The sequence below is a fragment of the Rhineura floridana genome, chromosome 3 (assembly GCF_030035675.1).
Source record: "Rhineura floridana isolate rRhiFlo1 chromosome 3, rRhiFlo1.hap2, whole genome shotgun sequence".
Classification (NCBI taxonomy): domain Eukaryota; kingdom Metazoa; phylum Chordata; class Lepidosauria; order Squamata; family Rhineuridae; genus Rhineura; species Rhineura floridana.
In genome coordinates, this window is record NC_084482.1 from 9753505 (window position 1) to 9770472 (window position 16968).

General features: G+C 46.5%; 2 protein-coding genes across 2 annotated transcripts in view; one reads left to right on the forward strand and one right to left on the reverse strand.

The window, feature by feature from the left end:
- Positions 1–16968, reverse strand: part of LOC133379310 (RNA-binding protein 3-like) — a 158988-nt gene that overhangs the window by 112611 nt on the left and 29409 nt on the right. The window lies entirely within an intron of this gene.
- Positions 8544–13491, forward strand: LOC133382025 (sperm acrosome membrane-associated protein 3-like). The gene is made up of 4 exons (XM_061621679.1): positions 8544–8682; positions 9164–9322; positions 10218–10296; positions 13295–13491. The coding sequence occupies exons 1-4, from the start codon at positions 8544–8546 to the stop codon at positions 13359–13361; spliced, it is 444 nt and encodes a 147-aa protein (XP_061477663.1). The 3' UTR covers positions 13362–13491.

The following is a 16968-nucleotide window of genomic DNA, read 5'->3' on the forward strand; positions in this document are numbered from 1 at the left end:
AAGAAGCTGAATGTTGGAAGATTCAGGACAGACAAAAGGAAGTACTTCTTTACTCAGCGCATAGTTAAACTATGGAACTTGCTCCCACAAGATGCAGTAATGGCCACCAGCTTGGACGGCTTTAAAAGAAGATTAGACAAATTCATGGAGGACAGGGCTATCAATGGCTACTAGCCATGATGGCTGTGCTCTGCCACCCTAGTCAGAGGCAGCATGCTTCTGAAAACCAGTTGCCGGAAGCCTCAGGAGGGGAGAGTGTTCTTGCACTCGGGTCCTGCTTGCGGGCTTCCCCCAGGCACCTGGTTGGCCACTGTGAGAACAGGATGCTGGACTAGATGGGCCACTGGCCTGATCCAGCAGGCTCTTCTTATGTTCTTATGTTCTTATGTTCTTATGTTCTTATGTTCTTAGTCTGACCTCAGCCAGCTCCCACCTGCCTGCCTTCCTGCTTAAAGGCAGTGGGGCTCCCTCTCAGCTTCCTCCTCCTTCGGCTCAGTGTCGCCCTTGTAGAACTCAGCAGGGAACTAGAACCTGGAAACTGAGTAGCCTGTCATTGGTTCTGGCTCCACTACTGTAGGTCTCCCTGTCTTCTGCGTTACAAGACCCAATGGGCACCAACCACCACTGGGGCGGGGGAGAAACTCCTGGGTTCCACTCCCTATGGAAAAGGGCTGTGAGTTTCCACTCCAGGTTACTAGACTTAATTACTAGATTTAATTAAGATTACTAGACTTAATTTTTTAAAAAATGACACATCACATTTTGATAAATTCACAATTTAATTAATTTGATTAAATCCATATATTAGAGTTTTAACTTTAATGCAGAAATAAGATCATTTGTAGCACATTTCCGTACAAATATTGTGTAATCCTAGAAGATATTGTATTGTATTACAACTGCAGCGAGAAAGCCTCAAGGAATTTCAATCAATTTCAGATCTTCAGATCTTCATATTACTAGACTTTAATAGTAATTAAGTGGTCAGAAGAGCTTCACTTACATTATAACTAATCAAGTCTTTACAATGACCCTGTAAAGTAGGTTAGTACTATTAACACCCTCATATTGCAGACAAGTGGGCTGAGACTGAAAGAGCCTGTTTTGTCTTATGTACAGCCCAGTCAGTTTGTGGCACAGGTGAAATTTGCATGAGCAGCTGTTTGATTTATAGAGCAGACTCTTAGGGTTGTATCCAGTGGCGCTGCTCAGCTTCGGTGGCATGGGGAGGGCAGCAATTTCCATTCTTTCCTGCAGCTTCTTGCATCTCCTCTAAATCTGTTCTGAAGGAGCCCCCAACCCTCTGCACCAGATTTAGGGAAACCTAGCGAGCTGCAGCTGGGAGGGGGAATTGGCCAAAAGTGCTTCCCACCCCTGCCTTTCCACTGATGGAAGTCCTACTGTCAGCTGAGCTGAGTGGCACTGTTGGATACAACCCTTAGTCATTACAGCTCTTTGGTTAAAGGAACTGAAAAGCCAGTGCTGCGTCTAGGATTTGAGGGGCTCTCGGACACAATAGGCCACCAAACCTTGAACAGGCAAGAAATGCAAATTGAGAATTTGCTTGGACTGCATCCGATCTTGTTGGATGTTCTGTGGAAAGAATAAATGTTAATACTGTTATGAAGGAGGACCCTTTCCTGGTCTTGGAGCCCCGATAAATGCCCAACCTTGCCACCCACTGGAGCTGGCCCTGCAAAAAACTAGGGTGGCTATGTATCCTTCAGAGGACAATCTTCTGTTTTGAAGGACTATCAGAGGACAGTCCTTTCTTTGAAGGTGTCCACTCTGTCCAGTAGTAGCCAGTAGGGCAGTGCAGGTAGTGGAGGTGTTGCTTATCTGGCTTCCGAATGCAGAGGTCGCTGCTAATAACAGAGACAGAGAGGCGGCAGGAGTGCCGGCAGAGTGCAGGCACTGTGGTGGGAGTGGCAGATTGTCTCTGCTGTGGCATATTGGGTCTGTCTGAGGGCTCTCCAGTCCAAGTCTGGTTGGGGTAAGGAGCCATAAGAAGAGAGAGCAGCAAAGGCCTGGAAGTTGCCCATCAACAGTTAGCAGCGCCTGGTCAGCAGACTGAGCAAGGCACACAAGTCACCAACTACAGAGAGATGTATTTCTATTTAAATTATAGCAATTATACCTAAATTTGCATCTATACCATATGCAATTTTTTTGCAAATGTGTATCCTCTTTTTTGGTGATGCATAACTGGCCACCCTACAAAAAACTAGTCGTATCAATGAACCACAGAAGGCATAAGATGGATGAGCCTGAACATCAAACTCTCATGCATTTCAATAACCAAACAAGGTAACGATCTCCTTGGGAACCAATGGAGGTTTCCCTCCCAGCACAAAGAGCTGCTTCAGGGGGCCGATTTTTGTCAGGACCACAGTGGGGGGAGTTGAACTCCCCCTCCTGTGGTCCAGCTCTTGCTTGGGCCCCTCCAGAGCTGCTATTGCTGCAGCACTGAGACTAAGGAAAAGGAAGCTGATAGGCATTGCCATCTGCTGGACTGGTTGCAAGTAGGAAGGGGCTAGCTGAGGGCAGATTGAGGATGGTAGGCGGCTGTCCCACTTGCCCTAATGGACCAGGCCCTGCTGCATGCCAGCTCATGGGTAACAACATTTCAGTCCCTGTCCATACTTTTGGAGAGAGCATGCGGGTAGAAAAAAGAGGACAGTGGGCTCCTGTACTGGTTACAGTTATGTAGAAGGGGAAATGCCAACATTTCCTCTTCAACCCAAGTATTAAAGGTGCAAGAGCTTTTGGATCTGGCCACCTTACATGGAGGCAGCTTAGCTGATCTTCTATACCAGCTGCCCAAGGCACAGCCGTTGCAAAGGGGAGGAAGTAAAGAAGTGAGAGATATTTTAAAAAACAAAAATGACTCTCTTAGCCGTCTCTTGATCGTTGCATTTGCTGTTTTTCTGCTCCTCAGCATATGAGAGGGAGGAGAATTTGCCTTGGGCAGCAAAAGGTTTTGGGGGCCTACAGTGCACATGATTTACTCCGGGGTGCCCTGTCATGTCATCTATGTTGTCCAGTGACCAAATCAGCTAGAGCATTGGGGAGGTAGCTACTGCTGGTGATGGTGAGATTAAGCATAAGAGGCTATAGGAACATAGGAAGCTGCCTGAAGCTGCCTGAAGCCAAGTCAGACCTTTGATCCACCTAGCTCAGTATTGTCTGCACTGACTGGTGGCGGCTGTCCAGGGTTTCAGGCAGGAGTCTCTCCCAGACCTACCTGAAGATGCCAGGAATTGAGCCTGGGACCTTCTGCATGCAAGGCAGATGCTCTACCACTGAATTTCAGCCTTATATATCTCCCCCTCCTTCTCCTTCAGTAATGATTGGCTTTACCTCTGCAAGAGGCTGCAGGCCTCTGGGATTGTTCTTGGCAACTTTCACAGCCTCGTTGGAAGGACTCTTGTATGGTTGTCTCCTGACTTTCACTGCCTTATCTTATCTTGCCCACCTTCTGAGCCCAAAGCAAACAGTGGGACGTGATGCCCACCAGTTTGGTTCCTGCTTGTTATTCCAAGTCCAGTGGAAAATCTGGCACCCTGGCTGTTTGCAAAGGCAGTCCGCTGGCTCCGGCAGCACAGGAAGTCCCTTCACAGCTGGGAAGGGTGCCATGTTTCATGCCTGTACATTCGTGTGTATTAATTCTTCAAATACTGGTCTTGGTGGCCTTGTATTATGTGGCAGAACCCTGCCAAGTGTTAAGTGCTTTTAAGCCTTGTTGATTTAGCTCTTCCATTGAAATTGGCAGGACTTAAATGCGCTTAACTTTTCTTGGATCACACCCATTGTTTCTGGGCCCCTCTACACCAAAGCACGTAAAATAGTTCACATTTGCTGGGCCTCCATGTACAGTTTGGTATAGCTTGAAAGCAAACTATTAGTTCTCCCCTGTTAAGAACATAAGAACAGAAGAAGAGCCTGCTGGATCAGGCCAGTGGCCCATCTAGTCCAGCATCCTGTTCTCACAGTGGCCAACCAGGTCCCCATGGGAAGCCCGCAAGCAGGACCTGAGTGCAAGAACACTTTCCCCTCCTGAGGCTTCCAGCAACTGGTTTTCAGAAGCATGCTGCCTCTGACTAGGGTGGCACAGCACAGCCATCGTGGCTAGTAGCCATTGATAGCCCTGTCCTCCATGAATTTGTCTAATCTTCTTTTAAAGCCATCCAAGCTGGTGGCCATTACTGCGTCTTGTGGGAGCAAATTCCATAGTTTAACCAGAGCTTGGAAAAGTTACTTTTTTTAAACTACAACTCCCATCAGCCCCAGCCAGCATGGCCACTGGATTGGGCTGATGGGAGTTGTAGTTCAAAAAAGTAATTTTTCCAAGCTCTGAGTTTAACTATGCGCTGAGTAAAGAAGTACTTCCTTTTGTCTGTCCTGAATCTTCCAACATTCAGCTTCTTTGAATGTCCACGAGTTCTAGTATTATGAGAGAGGGAGAAGAACTTTTCTCTATCCACTTTCTCAATGCCATGCATAATTTTGTACACTTCTACCATGTCTCCTCTGACCCGCATTTTCTCTAAACTAAAAAGCCCCAAATGCTGCAACCTTTCCTCATAAGGGAGTTGCTCCATTCCCTTGATCATTCTGGTTGCCCTCTTCTGAACCTTTTCCAACTCTATAATATCCTTTTTGAGATGAGGCGACCAGAACTGTACACAGTATTTTAAATGCGGCAGCACCATAGATTTATACAACGGCATTATGATATCGGCTGTTTTATTTTCAATACATTTCCGAATTATCCCTAGCATGGAATTTGCCTTTTTCACAGCTGCCGCACACTGGGTTGACATTTTCATCGTGCTGTCCACTACAACCCCGAGGTCTCTCTCCTGGTCGGTCACTGCCAGTTCAGACCCCATGAGCGTATATGTGAAATTAAGATTTTTTGCTCCAATATGCATAATTTTACACTTGTTTATATTGAATTGCATTTGCCATTTTTCCACCCATTTACTCAGTTTGGAGAGGTCTTTTTGGAGCTCTTCGCAATCCCTTTTTGTTTTAACAACCCTGAACAATTTAGTGTCGTCAGCAAACTTGGCCACTTCACTGCTCACTCCTAATTCTAGGTCATTAATGAACAAGTTGAAGAGTACAGGTCCCAATACCGATCCTTGAGGGACTCCACTTTCTACAGCCCTCCATTGGGAGAACTGTCCATTTATTCCTGCTCTGCTTTCTGCTTCTTAATCAATTCCTTATCCACAAGAGGACCTCTCCTCTTATTCCATGTTCGTCTCATTAGGCCAAGTTCTTACATTTCTTTTTGCCATGCTGCAACCTAATCCTTTGCATGTTCAGAGAAGTAAGTGAAGTAATTGAGCTGAGTGGCCCTTTTGCCTATGTAAATAATACGCTCAGGATTGTGGTCTTAACAAGTCAGAGGTGATGTCATTTCACTGTTTCAGGGTTATGGGGTGAATGTTTCATCATGTGGTGAGAGCGGGAATTTGCCACATGAAAGGAAGCCGTGGAAAACTAGCCTGACTCTCAACTTGGTGGAGGAGCCACAGAAGGATCAGGTCCACAGTGCTGTTGGCTGGATGAGTTTCAAACAACAAGCAAGGAAGGAAGTCCAAAATGCTGAGGATACAGAGCAGGGATGAGGAACTTGTGGCTCTCCAGATGCTGTTGGAGCCCTCTCAGACCTGGAGCCAGCCCTGCAAAGATACATCAGGTTTTGCCAAACCAGAGGCATCATATGCCTTGCCAATCAGGTTGCTCTGATGTTGCACTCCTATACCATCCTGTGCCCAAAGAGGGCTCTGAGGCCTGCTCATATGCAATCCTAGGTAGCTAACTGGGCTAATCTGTGCATGCAGCCTGATGAGATAATTGGATGAAGGCACTGAATTCCCCAAAACACTCCTTTTTTCCGGATTACAATAAACTCAACTATTGGTATATATGGATTTGTCAGGGGGAAGGGGAAGGGAAAGGGAAAGGGAGGGAGTCAAATGGTGAGGAACTCTTTAATCTATCAGAGAGAAGCAAGAGGTCCACCAAATAATGAGAATTCAGGCTGGTTACTTTTAGGGAGACCTGTGGGTTCTTTTGTCAGTCATTCACACAATCTCCAAACCAAGAGAGGATGCCCTTCAAAACTAATATAGGGAATGAAATCTCTTATCTAAGAGATATAGATAAGATATATCTTATCTTATCTTGACCCAACTGTGGAGCCTGCTGGACAATTGCCCTGTAGATCACATGACTCCTCCTCCCACCACTCAGAGACGGCACCATCGTGGAGAGGGAGGTGAAGCTGTGTGCACCCAGGCCTCGGCAGCATCGCTGTGCTTGGAGGACCTGCAGCTGTGCTACCTAGCGCAGGACAACAGAGATTGGTAGAGGTAGATGAGGGCCACAGTGAGGAGCTGGGGCAGAAGCTGGGCATGTTCTAGAAGCCACATTGCTGTGATGTCACAGGAACCCTGCTGGATTCCAGATGCACCTGCACCTTGGGAGCCTCAGCCTCCAATTCCAGAGGGATCTGAGAGCTTCCCTCACTTATTCAGGGCTTGTTCAGTAAGTGGCTCTCCAGGAGGGTAGTAGAAGAGCCAGGCTGGGTGTGACAATTCATGAGATGTAGGCCTCAGCCACTGCTTTGGGATGGACGTGTGGTCTCTTGGGATAAACAGAGTGGAACAGGTGCATGAGGCTAGAATTCTAGCTGGTCTACAAAGGAAGTGGGGGCCTAGCCTTTTTTGCATGTCTCAGAGGTGTTGGGATGGGGAGGTTGTTTCCCAACCCCTGTAAGGAAAGTTGGTTCTAGAACAGTGTTTCTCAAACTCCTGATAAGCTGAGGCACCTTTACAATTTGTGTGTGTGTGAATGAAAAGGGAGGATATGTGTCACTTTAATAATACTCTGTAAAGATGGCAGTTTGGGCACAATTGAGGGAGTGGGGAATTTTGGACTGCTGTGGCCAGTGTGGCATAGTGGACTATGACCTGGGAGACCAGGGTTTGAATCCCCACACAGCCATGAAGCTCACTGGGTGACCTTGGGGCAGTCACTGCCTCTCAGCCTCAGAGGGAGGCAATGGTAAACTGCTTACCATGAAATACTGCTTATCATGAAAACCCTATTCATAGGATCACCATAAGTAGGAATCAACTTGAAGGCAGTCCATTTCAGTTCACTTTTTTCATGCCAGAGAGTTTTGTTTTATATATTTATCTTACATTTATATCCCACTTTTCTTCCATAATGGAACCCAAGGCAGTGTATCAGTGGCTCTCAGGTGGTCTGCCATCTATGCACAGACCAAACCCAGACCTCCTTAGTTTCAGTAAGATGGCAGTCTTAAGAGCTTTAATACCATAGATCCTAGGTCTAAAAATTTTTTGCCTTTCACAAAATGGAGGTGGGGGGATGCTACGAAGTTGGCAGTATGACTAAGACCAGGAATGTGACTAAAATGGGACCTACAAGATTGCTGTTCATCTGTAGCCCTCCAGATGTTGCTGGACTACAACTCCCATCGTTCTTGATGATAGGCCACACACTGGTTGGGGCTGATGGTAGTTGGAGTCCAATTACATTTGGAGAGCCACAGGTTCCCCAGTCCTGGCTTATAATGGTTAGCCTGGGAGCACCTCCTCCTTGGTTGCTGTGTGGGCCAAGGTGGCCGGGAAGAGGAGGCTCTTTCTCTTACTAGCAGCCAAGGACTCAGAAGAGGGAAGTGTACTACAGTGGCCTCCATTGACTGTCACATGCACAAACTAATGACATTATCATCCTGCAAACCAGTTATATCATCATCCTGTGTTGATCACTGAAGGCCGCTGCACAGGTATGGCCATGTGGGACAGCCCTTCTCCAAGATTTCTGATCGCCAGTAAACATCCTTTGCCATTTTCTCACCTTTGACATCTGTCCTTCACAGACAATGAGTGAGCCATGTAGGCAGAACAATCACCATCTTTGAATTCATGCCAAGCCTGGGGCCTACAAGATCACTGACCGAACTATAGCAATTGGCCCAGGGGCAACTAATCCTGTAACAAGGGTGAAGCTAAGGAGCTGTGGATGTGATCATTGACTGGCCAGGAGCCCACTGGGAGCCATATGTAAAAGACTACATGTATGATTTCTTGATTATGCTTATATACATAATAGATAATACAGAAGGGTTGTATATAAACATAATCAAGAAATCATACATGTAGTCTTTTGCCTTCAGCAAAGTTTTAAAATATTAATCTCCAGACATGTGAGCTGATTAATTATTTTGTTTGAGGGTAAGTACTGAATGGTGAAAGTGGGTGGGTGAGTGATATAGGGGAAATGGTTACCCTGGTGATAAGGCACATCATCTGCATTCCTCAAGCAAGAGGAGAGAACATCTTGAAACAACCTGGTTGCTTGCTAACTTAACCCTAACTGCGATCACACAAGGGTCACATGGCACTTTTCTCTTTCCCCTTAGGACATCCTGGAGTCCCTTGCCCCCACCCTGCCTGTCATTCACCTGGGACTGTGTCCTTCCCAATGCTTTTTGAGGAATGAAGATTCTTTTGCTGCTGCCTCTCCTCATGTGCCTGACATCCAGAGTTGGGGGAAAGATCTTTGGGCGCTGTGAGCTGGCCCACGTGTTGAAGGTGGCTGGCTTGGAGGGTTACCGTGGATACACCCTGGCTGACTGTGAGTGCCTCACACCCTTCTCTCTATCCTCCCACTTGATTTGAAGTGAGCCTTTGTATGTGGAGCTGGATCTTTTGGCCCTCATGCTCCGGACCTGGATATTGGGTGATGTATAATTAGGGCTCTATATTCCACAAGCATGTGTGAGCGCGTGGCGGTGGGGGGTGTCACATATTTAATGGTGCAAGTGTGTCAGCTTTAATCTAGAAAAGAAAATGACTAGTCCTTATGACTGTGAAAAGAAAGACTTGGCAATGCCTGGGGGAAAACCTTCCAGAGTGTTTGTGTCCCGCCTAGCTCTTTGTCACTCCCCCATGACTGACAGAAGCAAAGTAAATTATGCAAAACAGGGACCTATATGTAAATGTGCTTAATTTACATAATTTATACAGGTGGCCCAAAATCCAGCATTTCCTGGAACAGAATTTGTGTTAAATCTTGGTGCAGAATTCCTGGATCCTTCTCCCTCTCCCCATTATAGGGGTCTGCTTGGCCTTCTATGAGAGCCACTTTGACACAGCTGTTGTGGACCATGAAGCTGACGGCAGCACAAGCAATGGCATCTTCCAGATCAACAGCCGCCTGTGGTGTGAAGGTTACAAGCACTTTCAGCCGAACTTCTGCCAAATGCATTGCAGTGGTGAGCTCTGAAGTGGGTTGGCTTCAGTTCCGCATCATGACACTAGAGGGCACTGCACAGCAGCCATATGAAAAAAGGTCACCCCACGGCAGAGTTGAAAGGAATGACTGTGACACCTAGCTTTGCCTTCTAAGAGTGCTGCAGTTGGGAAGGGCCATAACTGAGTGGCAGAGCATGTGTGTTACATGGAGGAGGTCCTAGATTCTATCCTTGGCATCTCCAAGTGGGTCTCAGAGAGAATGCTCTCTGAAACCTTGGACAGAAGCTGCCTGTCAGCGTAGACAATACTGAGCTAGAGAGCCCAGTGGTCTGACTCAGTGTAAGGCATCTTCCTCAGTTCCATGTGAATGATCCAAGGACACGACACACAGTGCAGCCAACAACCTTGCAGAATTTTCTCCCCATCCCCACCTCAGAAGCTGACTGGAAGGAGGCCGGCCAGGCCAATAAATCATGTAGAGAAGCAGGGGGCAAACTCCCCTGCAAATGGACACTCAAATGACACTTTGATTCCCTGGCAGTTCTCTTACAGCAGGGCTGGGGCACCGGTGGCCGTCCAGATGTTGTTCAGTTCCCATAATCTCCAACTCCCAGCATGACCAATGTTCAGAGATGATCTCTAGCCCAGCAACATCTGGAGGGCCACAGGTTTCCCAACCCTATCTTATAGCATGCTTGTGTGCCCTGGCATACATTTTGGGAACTGCTGTAGTAGGGAGATGTGCTGATCCACAGAGACAGTGTCTTTCCAACAGAGAGGTATAAGGCAGAGGCTTAGGAGCTGGTTAGAGGGAGGCTCAGCAGGGGACAATGTAACTCACGGGTCATCTCTGCAGGACAGGCATTTAGGGTGTTGACTCAGCCCTCCTTGCCCTTTTTTGCTCTGTCCCCACAGATCTCCTGACCAGTAACATCAATGATGACATTGTCTGCGCCATGCGGATTGCTCAAGGACACAGAGGACTAGGGGCATGGTAAGGGGATCTCGAGGAGTATGGGGCATGGGGGCAGTGATGAAATCTGATTATGCCTAGGCCCTGCACATGGGGCAACACCACTGAATGCTGGACAAGCCCAGATGCCATAATTTGTTAGCAAAGCATAGTGGTGACATCCAAGCCATGTTGTTAGTCTCCACTCTCTCTCTGGACAACCAACAGTCAGAAGTATATACTCTGAAGATAAATGGTAGCCCTATAGGTGAAAAAGACCAGAGAAACTAAGTAGCAGAAATAATGTTTAAAGTAAGGTGCAGAACTGAAACAATAAGTTTTTATTGTATACTGTCATTTAAAAACAACAGTCATTGATAGCCTTATCCTCCATGAATTTGTCTAACCCTCTTTGAAATCCATCCAAGTTGGTGGCCATCACTGCCTGCTCTGGGAGCAAGTTCCATAGCTTAATTATGCACTGCATGAAGAAGTTCTTTCTTTTGTCGGTCCTGAATCCTCCAGTGTTTAACTTCATTGGATATCCACACATACCAGTGTTATGAGAGAAGGAGATTTTTCTCTCTACCCACTTTCTCCATGTCTTGCATAATTGTATACACTTGTATCATGTCACCTTTTACTCGTCTTTTCTTTAAACTAAAAAGCCCCAAATGCTGCAGCCTTTCCTCATAGGAGAATTGCTCTATCCCAGCCTTTCCCAACCAGCGTGCCTCCAGATGTTGTTGGACCACAACTCCCATCAGCCTCAGCCAGCATTACCAATGGTCAGGAAGATGGGAGTTGTGGTCCAACAACATCTGGAGGCACACTGGTTGGGAAAGGCTGCTCTATCCGCTTGATCATGTTGGTTGCCCTTATTTGAATCTTTTCCAACTCTACAATATCCTTTTTGAGGTGAGGTGAGCAGAACTATTCCAAATACGGCCACACCATAGATTTATATAACGGTATTATGATATTGGCAGTTTTATTTTCAGTTCCTTTCCTTATGATCCCTAGCATGGAATTTGGCTTTTTCACAGCTGCTGCACACTGGGTTGACATATTCCTCAAGCTATCCACTATGATTCCAAGGTCTTGCTTCTGGTCAGTCACAGCCAGTTCAGACCCCATGAGCTTATATGTGAAATTAACATTAATATGCATAACTTTACACTTGTTTACACTGAATTGCCGTTGCCATTTTACTGGCCATTCACTCAGTTTGGAGAGGTCCTTTTGGAGCTCATCACAATCCCTTTTTGTTTTAACAACCCTGAACAATTTAGTATCATCAGCAAACTTGGCCACCATCAATCTCTTCAGGTAGCCAAATTATACAATCAGAAATAGCAAAAATATAACCTGTAATTTTAGGGACTCCTGTCATCAAAGAGCCAGGATATGTAACTTCAGCTCAAATCCATCATTCAAGATCCAGAGGACCCAGAATCTACAGTATAAAAAACAAATGTAACTTGGCACAGCATTTTGATTGTTGAGTTCAGTTGCACAAATGTTACAGCTGATTCGGAATCTATCAGATTTTGCTGGGTGTGTCAAAGCCAAACATGGAAACTGTGGCCCTCCAGATACTGTTGGACATCCATGCCCTGGCTGGGGATGATGGGAGTTGGGAGTTCAGCAACATCTGGAGAGCCACAGGTACCCCATCCCTTGATTACGTATTTATTATTTCCTGTTCATGTGGCTAAACCCCAACACAATATGAGGTCTTAGGGTGATGAGGAAATATCTATTCTTGTACATTTGTGCTTCCTCTCATATGTGCTGCCACCTAGTGGCTATTCTGAACTGTATCTATACACATCCACGTAATTAACACAAGACAATTAAATTGAGAGTTTACATTTCAACATTTGAACCTAAAAGCTAAAGCTTCAGACCTAACATATTAAACCAAACATTATTTATCTATTACACTTTTATCCTGCTCTTCCTTCACAGAGCTTGGAGCAGCATGTCTGGGTTTTTCTTATTGGCTGCATACACACCATACGTTGAAAGCACATGACTTCCTCCAAAGAATCCTGGGAACTGTAGTTTACCCCCCACAGAGCTACAACTTCCAGCATCCTTTATAAACTACAGTTCTTTGGGGGAAGTCATGTGCTTTGAATGTATGGTGGGTACACAGCCATCCTCACAACAGCCCTGTGAGGTAGATTCTACTGAAAGAGGATTAATTTCCTTATTTCTACTCTGAGTATGACTCAGTTGGATGCCACCCAATTAAAAAAAACAGTAAAACACAACCTTCAAATAATTATTTTTAAAAATCAGCCAGACGCAGTCGGTTTACTATAATATCACCACTGCACATAATGATAGTAGTGGCACACAGAATCATGTAGCTGGTCTATTGCTTACTTCTGCCTGTGGCATGAGTAGTGGTGTGCCAGTTGCCCACAAAATCTTGCCCCTGCAAGCATCCTTAGACTGCAATCTTTTACATCCTCGCCTGGGTCACCCAGAAAACTGCAAAGTTAAGTGAGGATTCCAAGCCAGGGCAGGGCTAACCCTATTTGGGTGTTCAGTCTACGTGATGACCATCTCCCAGAGTGGGAGTCCTTGCTGTCACATCCTGTGGGGGGAGCCTGATGAGGGGCCCATAACGTCCTTCAACCGAAGGGCTTCCCATAATGGGCATCTGGTTGGCTACTGTGAGAACAGGATGCTGGACTAGATGGGCCATTGGCCTGATCCAGCAGGGCTCTTATGTTCTTATGTTCTCAAGTGCCCCCAGATATGTGGATGGGGTGGGCAGGGCCAGCAGGAACAGCTCTGCTCCTCTGCTCCCCACGACTGTGATTGTGTGGACTGAGTGCCCAAATAGGGCTTCTTGTTAGCCCAGGGGTGGGGGAACTGTGGTTTTCCAGGTGCTGCTGGACTTCAACTCCCATCATCCCTGCCCATTGGCCACACTGGCTGGGTCGTGCCCTTTAAACTGATATTCCGTATTTATTGAGTTTACTAATAAGATCTATTTTCTTCCGCTCTGACTCTCTCCTCTCAGGATGGGTTGGAGGAAAAATTGCGAAGGCCTTGATTTGTCTGCCTGGTTGAATGGATGTGTCCTGTGACAGAAGAGCCATCAAGGGGAACGAAGGTTGTGGCAGTGCTTGGCGCCAGAAGCATGGGTGGCTGCGCCCTGGGACTATTGCCGTCCTGGAGCTAAATAGCACTACAAGCATACATCCACTTAACGCTCTGGCTGGGCCTTACAGTGAGAAGACAGATTTTCACTTGGACAATGAGAACCCAGTCTTGTGGTATAAAGATATTTCTTGAGACTATGCGATTTGAAGTGACGTGTGTTACAGTTCATGCAAGGGAGGGTGCTGGGATCTATGATGCCTCCCTTTTCAAGCTGTATTTCAAGTGGCCCCTCAGGACCTTAGCGGGGTTTCTTCAGTTGAAAGGTCAGTACTGGCAGACAAGCTTCCTGGAAGGACAAGTTGTTTAGGGTAATAAATCTTCCTTTATAATGTGCAGCTTCAAGGGAGTGTGGTCGAGTACACTCCCAGTTCAAACCAGGAACATAGGAATATAGGAAGCTGCCTGGTACAGAGTCAGACCATTCGGCTGTCTAGGTCAGTTTCAGGCAGGAGTCTCTCCCAGCCCTACCTGGAAATGCCAGGGATTGAACCGGGAACCTTCTGTATGCAAAACATAAAAAAGGCAGGGCCGCAGCTCAGTGGCAAAGCATCTGCCTTGCAAGCAAATGGTCCCAGGTTCAATCCCTGGCATTTGGTAGGGCTGGGAGGCTCCGGTCTGAAACCGTGGAGAGTGGCTGCCTGTGAAGACAATGCCAAATGGACCAGTGGTCTGACCTGGTATAAGGCAGCTTGCTAGTTTTCTAACGTTCTGATGGCAACAGTGAGGCCTGACAGGCATGGCCACTGCCCTATGTGAACTGAGTGTGTGTCATAAAGCATTCCCCCCTGGAAACCTCATATATATAGCCTGCCTATCATCCATCCGTCCAGTGTGTTTTATTTATTTATTTATTTATTTATTCCAAATCCCGGGCTTCCTGCCAGAAGGAGTGCAGGGAAGCAAACAAGGAACAGAACAGTAAAAACATCTTAAAAACAAAACATCTTAAAAATATCTTTAAAATAAAACATCTTAAAAACATATTTCTTTAATTTTTTTTAAAGAATATCTTAAAAAGCAATTCCAAAAAAGACACAGACTAGGATAAGGTCTCTACTTAAAAGGCTTGTTGAAAGAGGAAGGTCTTCAGTAGATCCTGAAAAGATAACACCTGTCTAATATTTAAGGGAATTCCACAGCACTAAAGGTCTGCTTCCTATGTTGTGTGGAACGGACCTCCTGATAAGATGGTATGTGCAGGATGCCCTCACCTGCAGAGCACAGTGATCGACTGGGTATATAAGGGATAAGACGGTCTTTCATGTATCCTGGTCCCAAGGGGTATAGGGCTTTGTACACCAAAACCAGAACCTTGAACGTGGCCTGGCAGATATTGAACAGCCAGTGCATTTCTTTCAGCAGCGGGGTAACCTGTTGGCGATATCCTGCCCCAATGAGCAGTCTCGCCACCACATTTTGCACCAGCTGAAGCTTCCAGACCAATCTCAAGGTCAGCCCCAGAGTGCATTACAGTAATCCATCCTGGAGGTTACCAGTGCATGGACAACAGTGGTCAGCCAATCGTGGTCAAGAAATGGCTACATGTCTTACCTGCCAAAGCTGGTAAAAGGCACTCCTAGCCACTGAGGTCACCTGGGCCTCTAGCAACAAAGATGGATCCAGGAGCACCCCCAGACTATGAACCTGCTCTTTTAGAAGGAGTACCTCATACAAAGCAGGCAACTAACCAATTGTCCACAGTTGGGATAATTGTACAGCACATGATATACACAAAGCAGATAGTCAAGGGTCCTCATCAGACAGGTCAATATGGAAAGTATTCTCCAAAGGTATAAAGTTTGAAAACCACTGCTTTAATGGAATCTGATGGTTTCCAGAGGACCTGTCTGAAGAGGAAATCTGAATGTTTCTCTGGATCAGACTGAGAGCCCATCAAGTCCAGAATCCTTATGCCAGCAGTGACCACCTAGATGTTTCCAGGATGCTCACAAGCCAGGCATGAAGGCCAAAGCAGTTTCCTCTTGTTTCCTGTCTTTGTAGCTGGTATTCAAAGGTATCCTGTTTCTGATCATTTAAGTATCATGGCTAATAGCCATTGCTAGATGTAGTCTTTAATGAATTTGTCTAATCCCCTTGTAAGGCCATCAAAGCCAGTGGCCATCACCATAAATGGCAAAATCCATAAATTCTGTGTGAAGCAGAACTTTATTTTGTCCGTCCTTAACCTACCATCAATCCAATTTAACTGAGTGGTGTCAAGGCAGAGATATTGATGGCATGTCTATTATGTGGGAGGGAGAGTAGCTGACCCGCTCCCTCTGGTGACTGGATTTAGTATTGCTTGGCACAAATCTTGCTGTATTAATCTCATCATTCACATGGCTTTGCTCCCTCACAGTGCTCCCCATTCCTGATAAGACATTTATCCAGATAATCTCTCATGTGTGATCCAGGCTCTTCAAGGGTCATAGCAGGAGAGGAGCTGAACAAGGGTGCAGAAAGTCTGCCCATGACCAGTCCCTGGCATCTCCAGTTAAAAAGGGGTATTCTGGTACCTGGGCTAGCAAAAGATCTTTTGAGAGCTGTTGCCTGTCAAAGTATTGGGCTACATCGTGGTTTTCAAACCGTTAACCTTCCTGGAATGCCATTCACCCTGTCACATCTATCGCAGAACCCCCAATGCTCTGGGGGCACATGCTTAGCTCCTGGGAGGCCAGTGGTGGCTGGTGCCCTTTGGGACTGGTGGGGCAGACGGCAGGGAGCTCAAAGAGTAGGCGGAGCCAGAGCCAATGCCAGGCAGAACTGAAGGGCAACACTGAGAGGAGGAGGAAGCTGACAACCAGGGCTGGTCGTAAGTAGGAAGGCAGGCAGGTGAGGACTGGCTGATGACAGGCTGAGGTTGGTGAGGCAATGCCACACTAGCTGTAATAGGCCAGCCAGGATGTAGTTGTCTGGGGTTGCAAAGGATACTTTTTTGGGAGCAGGTTACCAGCGGGGTCCCTAAGTATGAGCCAATCAGCATGAAAGGGGAGTGTGTTAGCCACTGAGAAGAGTATTCTTACTTGGCTAACAACATGCTTCCTTGGCCTTTTGTGTTGATTGGAGCCAATCAGTGAAAAGAGGAGAGTCAGTCACTGAGAAGACTCTTCTCAGTAGCTAGCACATACCTTTTTCATGCTGCTTGGCTTCTAGGGCAAGTGAGAAGTGAGCTTCATGGCAAAGTATCTTGGTCTCCCAAATCCTAGTCCCACACTTGGCCCCCAGAGAGAGCGATTGAGTGGCGGGAAGCCTATGCACACAGGAGTTTTATTCTGATTCTAAAATTCTGTAATTGAAGAAGAAACCGTGAATCCTGGGGGCATGGCCTGCACTTCTGAATTTGCCATTACAATACTGGGACCAGCTGCCAGTGTGTGACACAATGGCCAGGCCAGTTGGGTGCTCACTCTCACAATTTCTTTGTTTTTATTTATTATTACATTTATACCCCACTTTTCCTCAAGGAACTCAAGGTAGCATTCACACGCCTCCCCATCTCAATGGTATCCTCACAACAACCCTATGAGGTAG

Bases quoted from the DNA above. Each gene is read 5' to 3' on its own strand.
- LOC133382025 (XM_061621679.1), top strand. From the start codon at position 8,544: ATGAAGATTCTTTTGCTGCTGCCTCTCCTCATGTGCCTGACATCCAGA. The intron at 8,683-9,163 runs GTGAGTGCCTCA...TCCCCATTATAG, and splicing joins TGGATACACCCTGGCTGACT to GGGTCTGCTTGGCCTTCTAT. The intron at 10,297-13,294 runs GTAAGGGGATCT...CTCTCCTCTCAG, and splicing joins CACAGAGGACTAGGGGCATG to GATGGGTTGGAGGAAAAATT.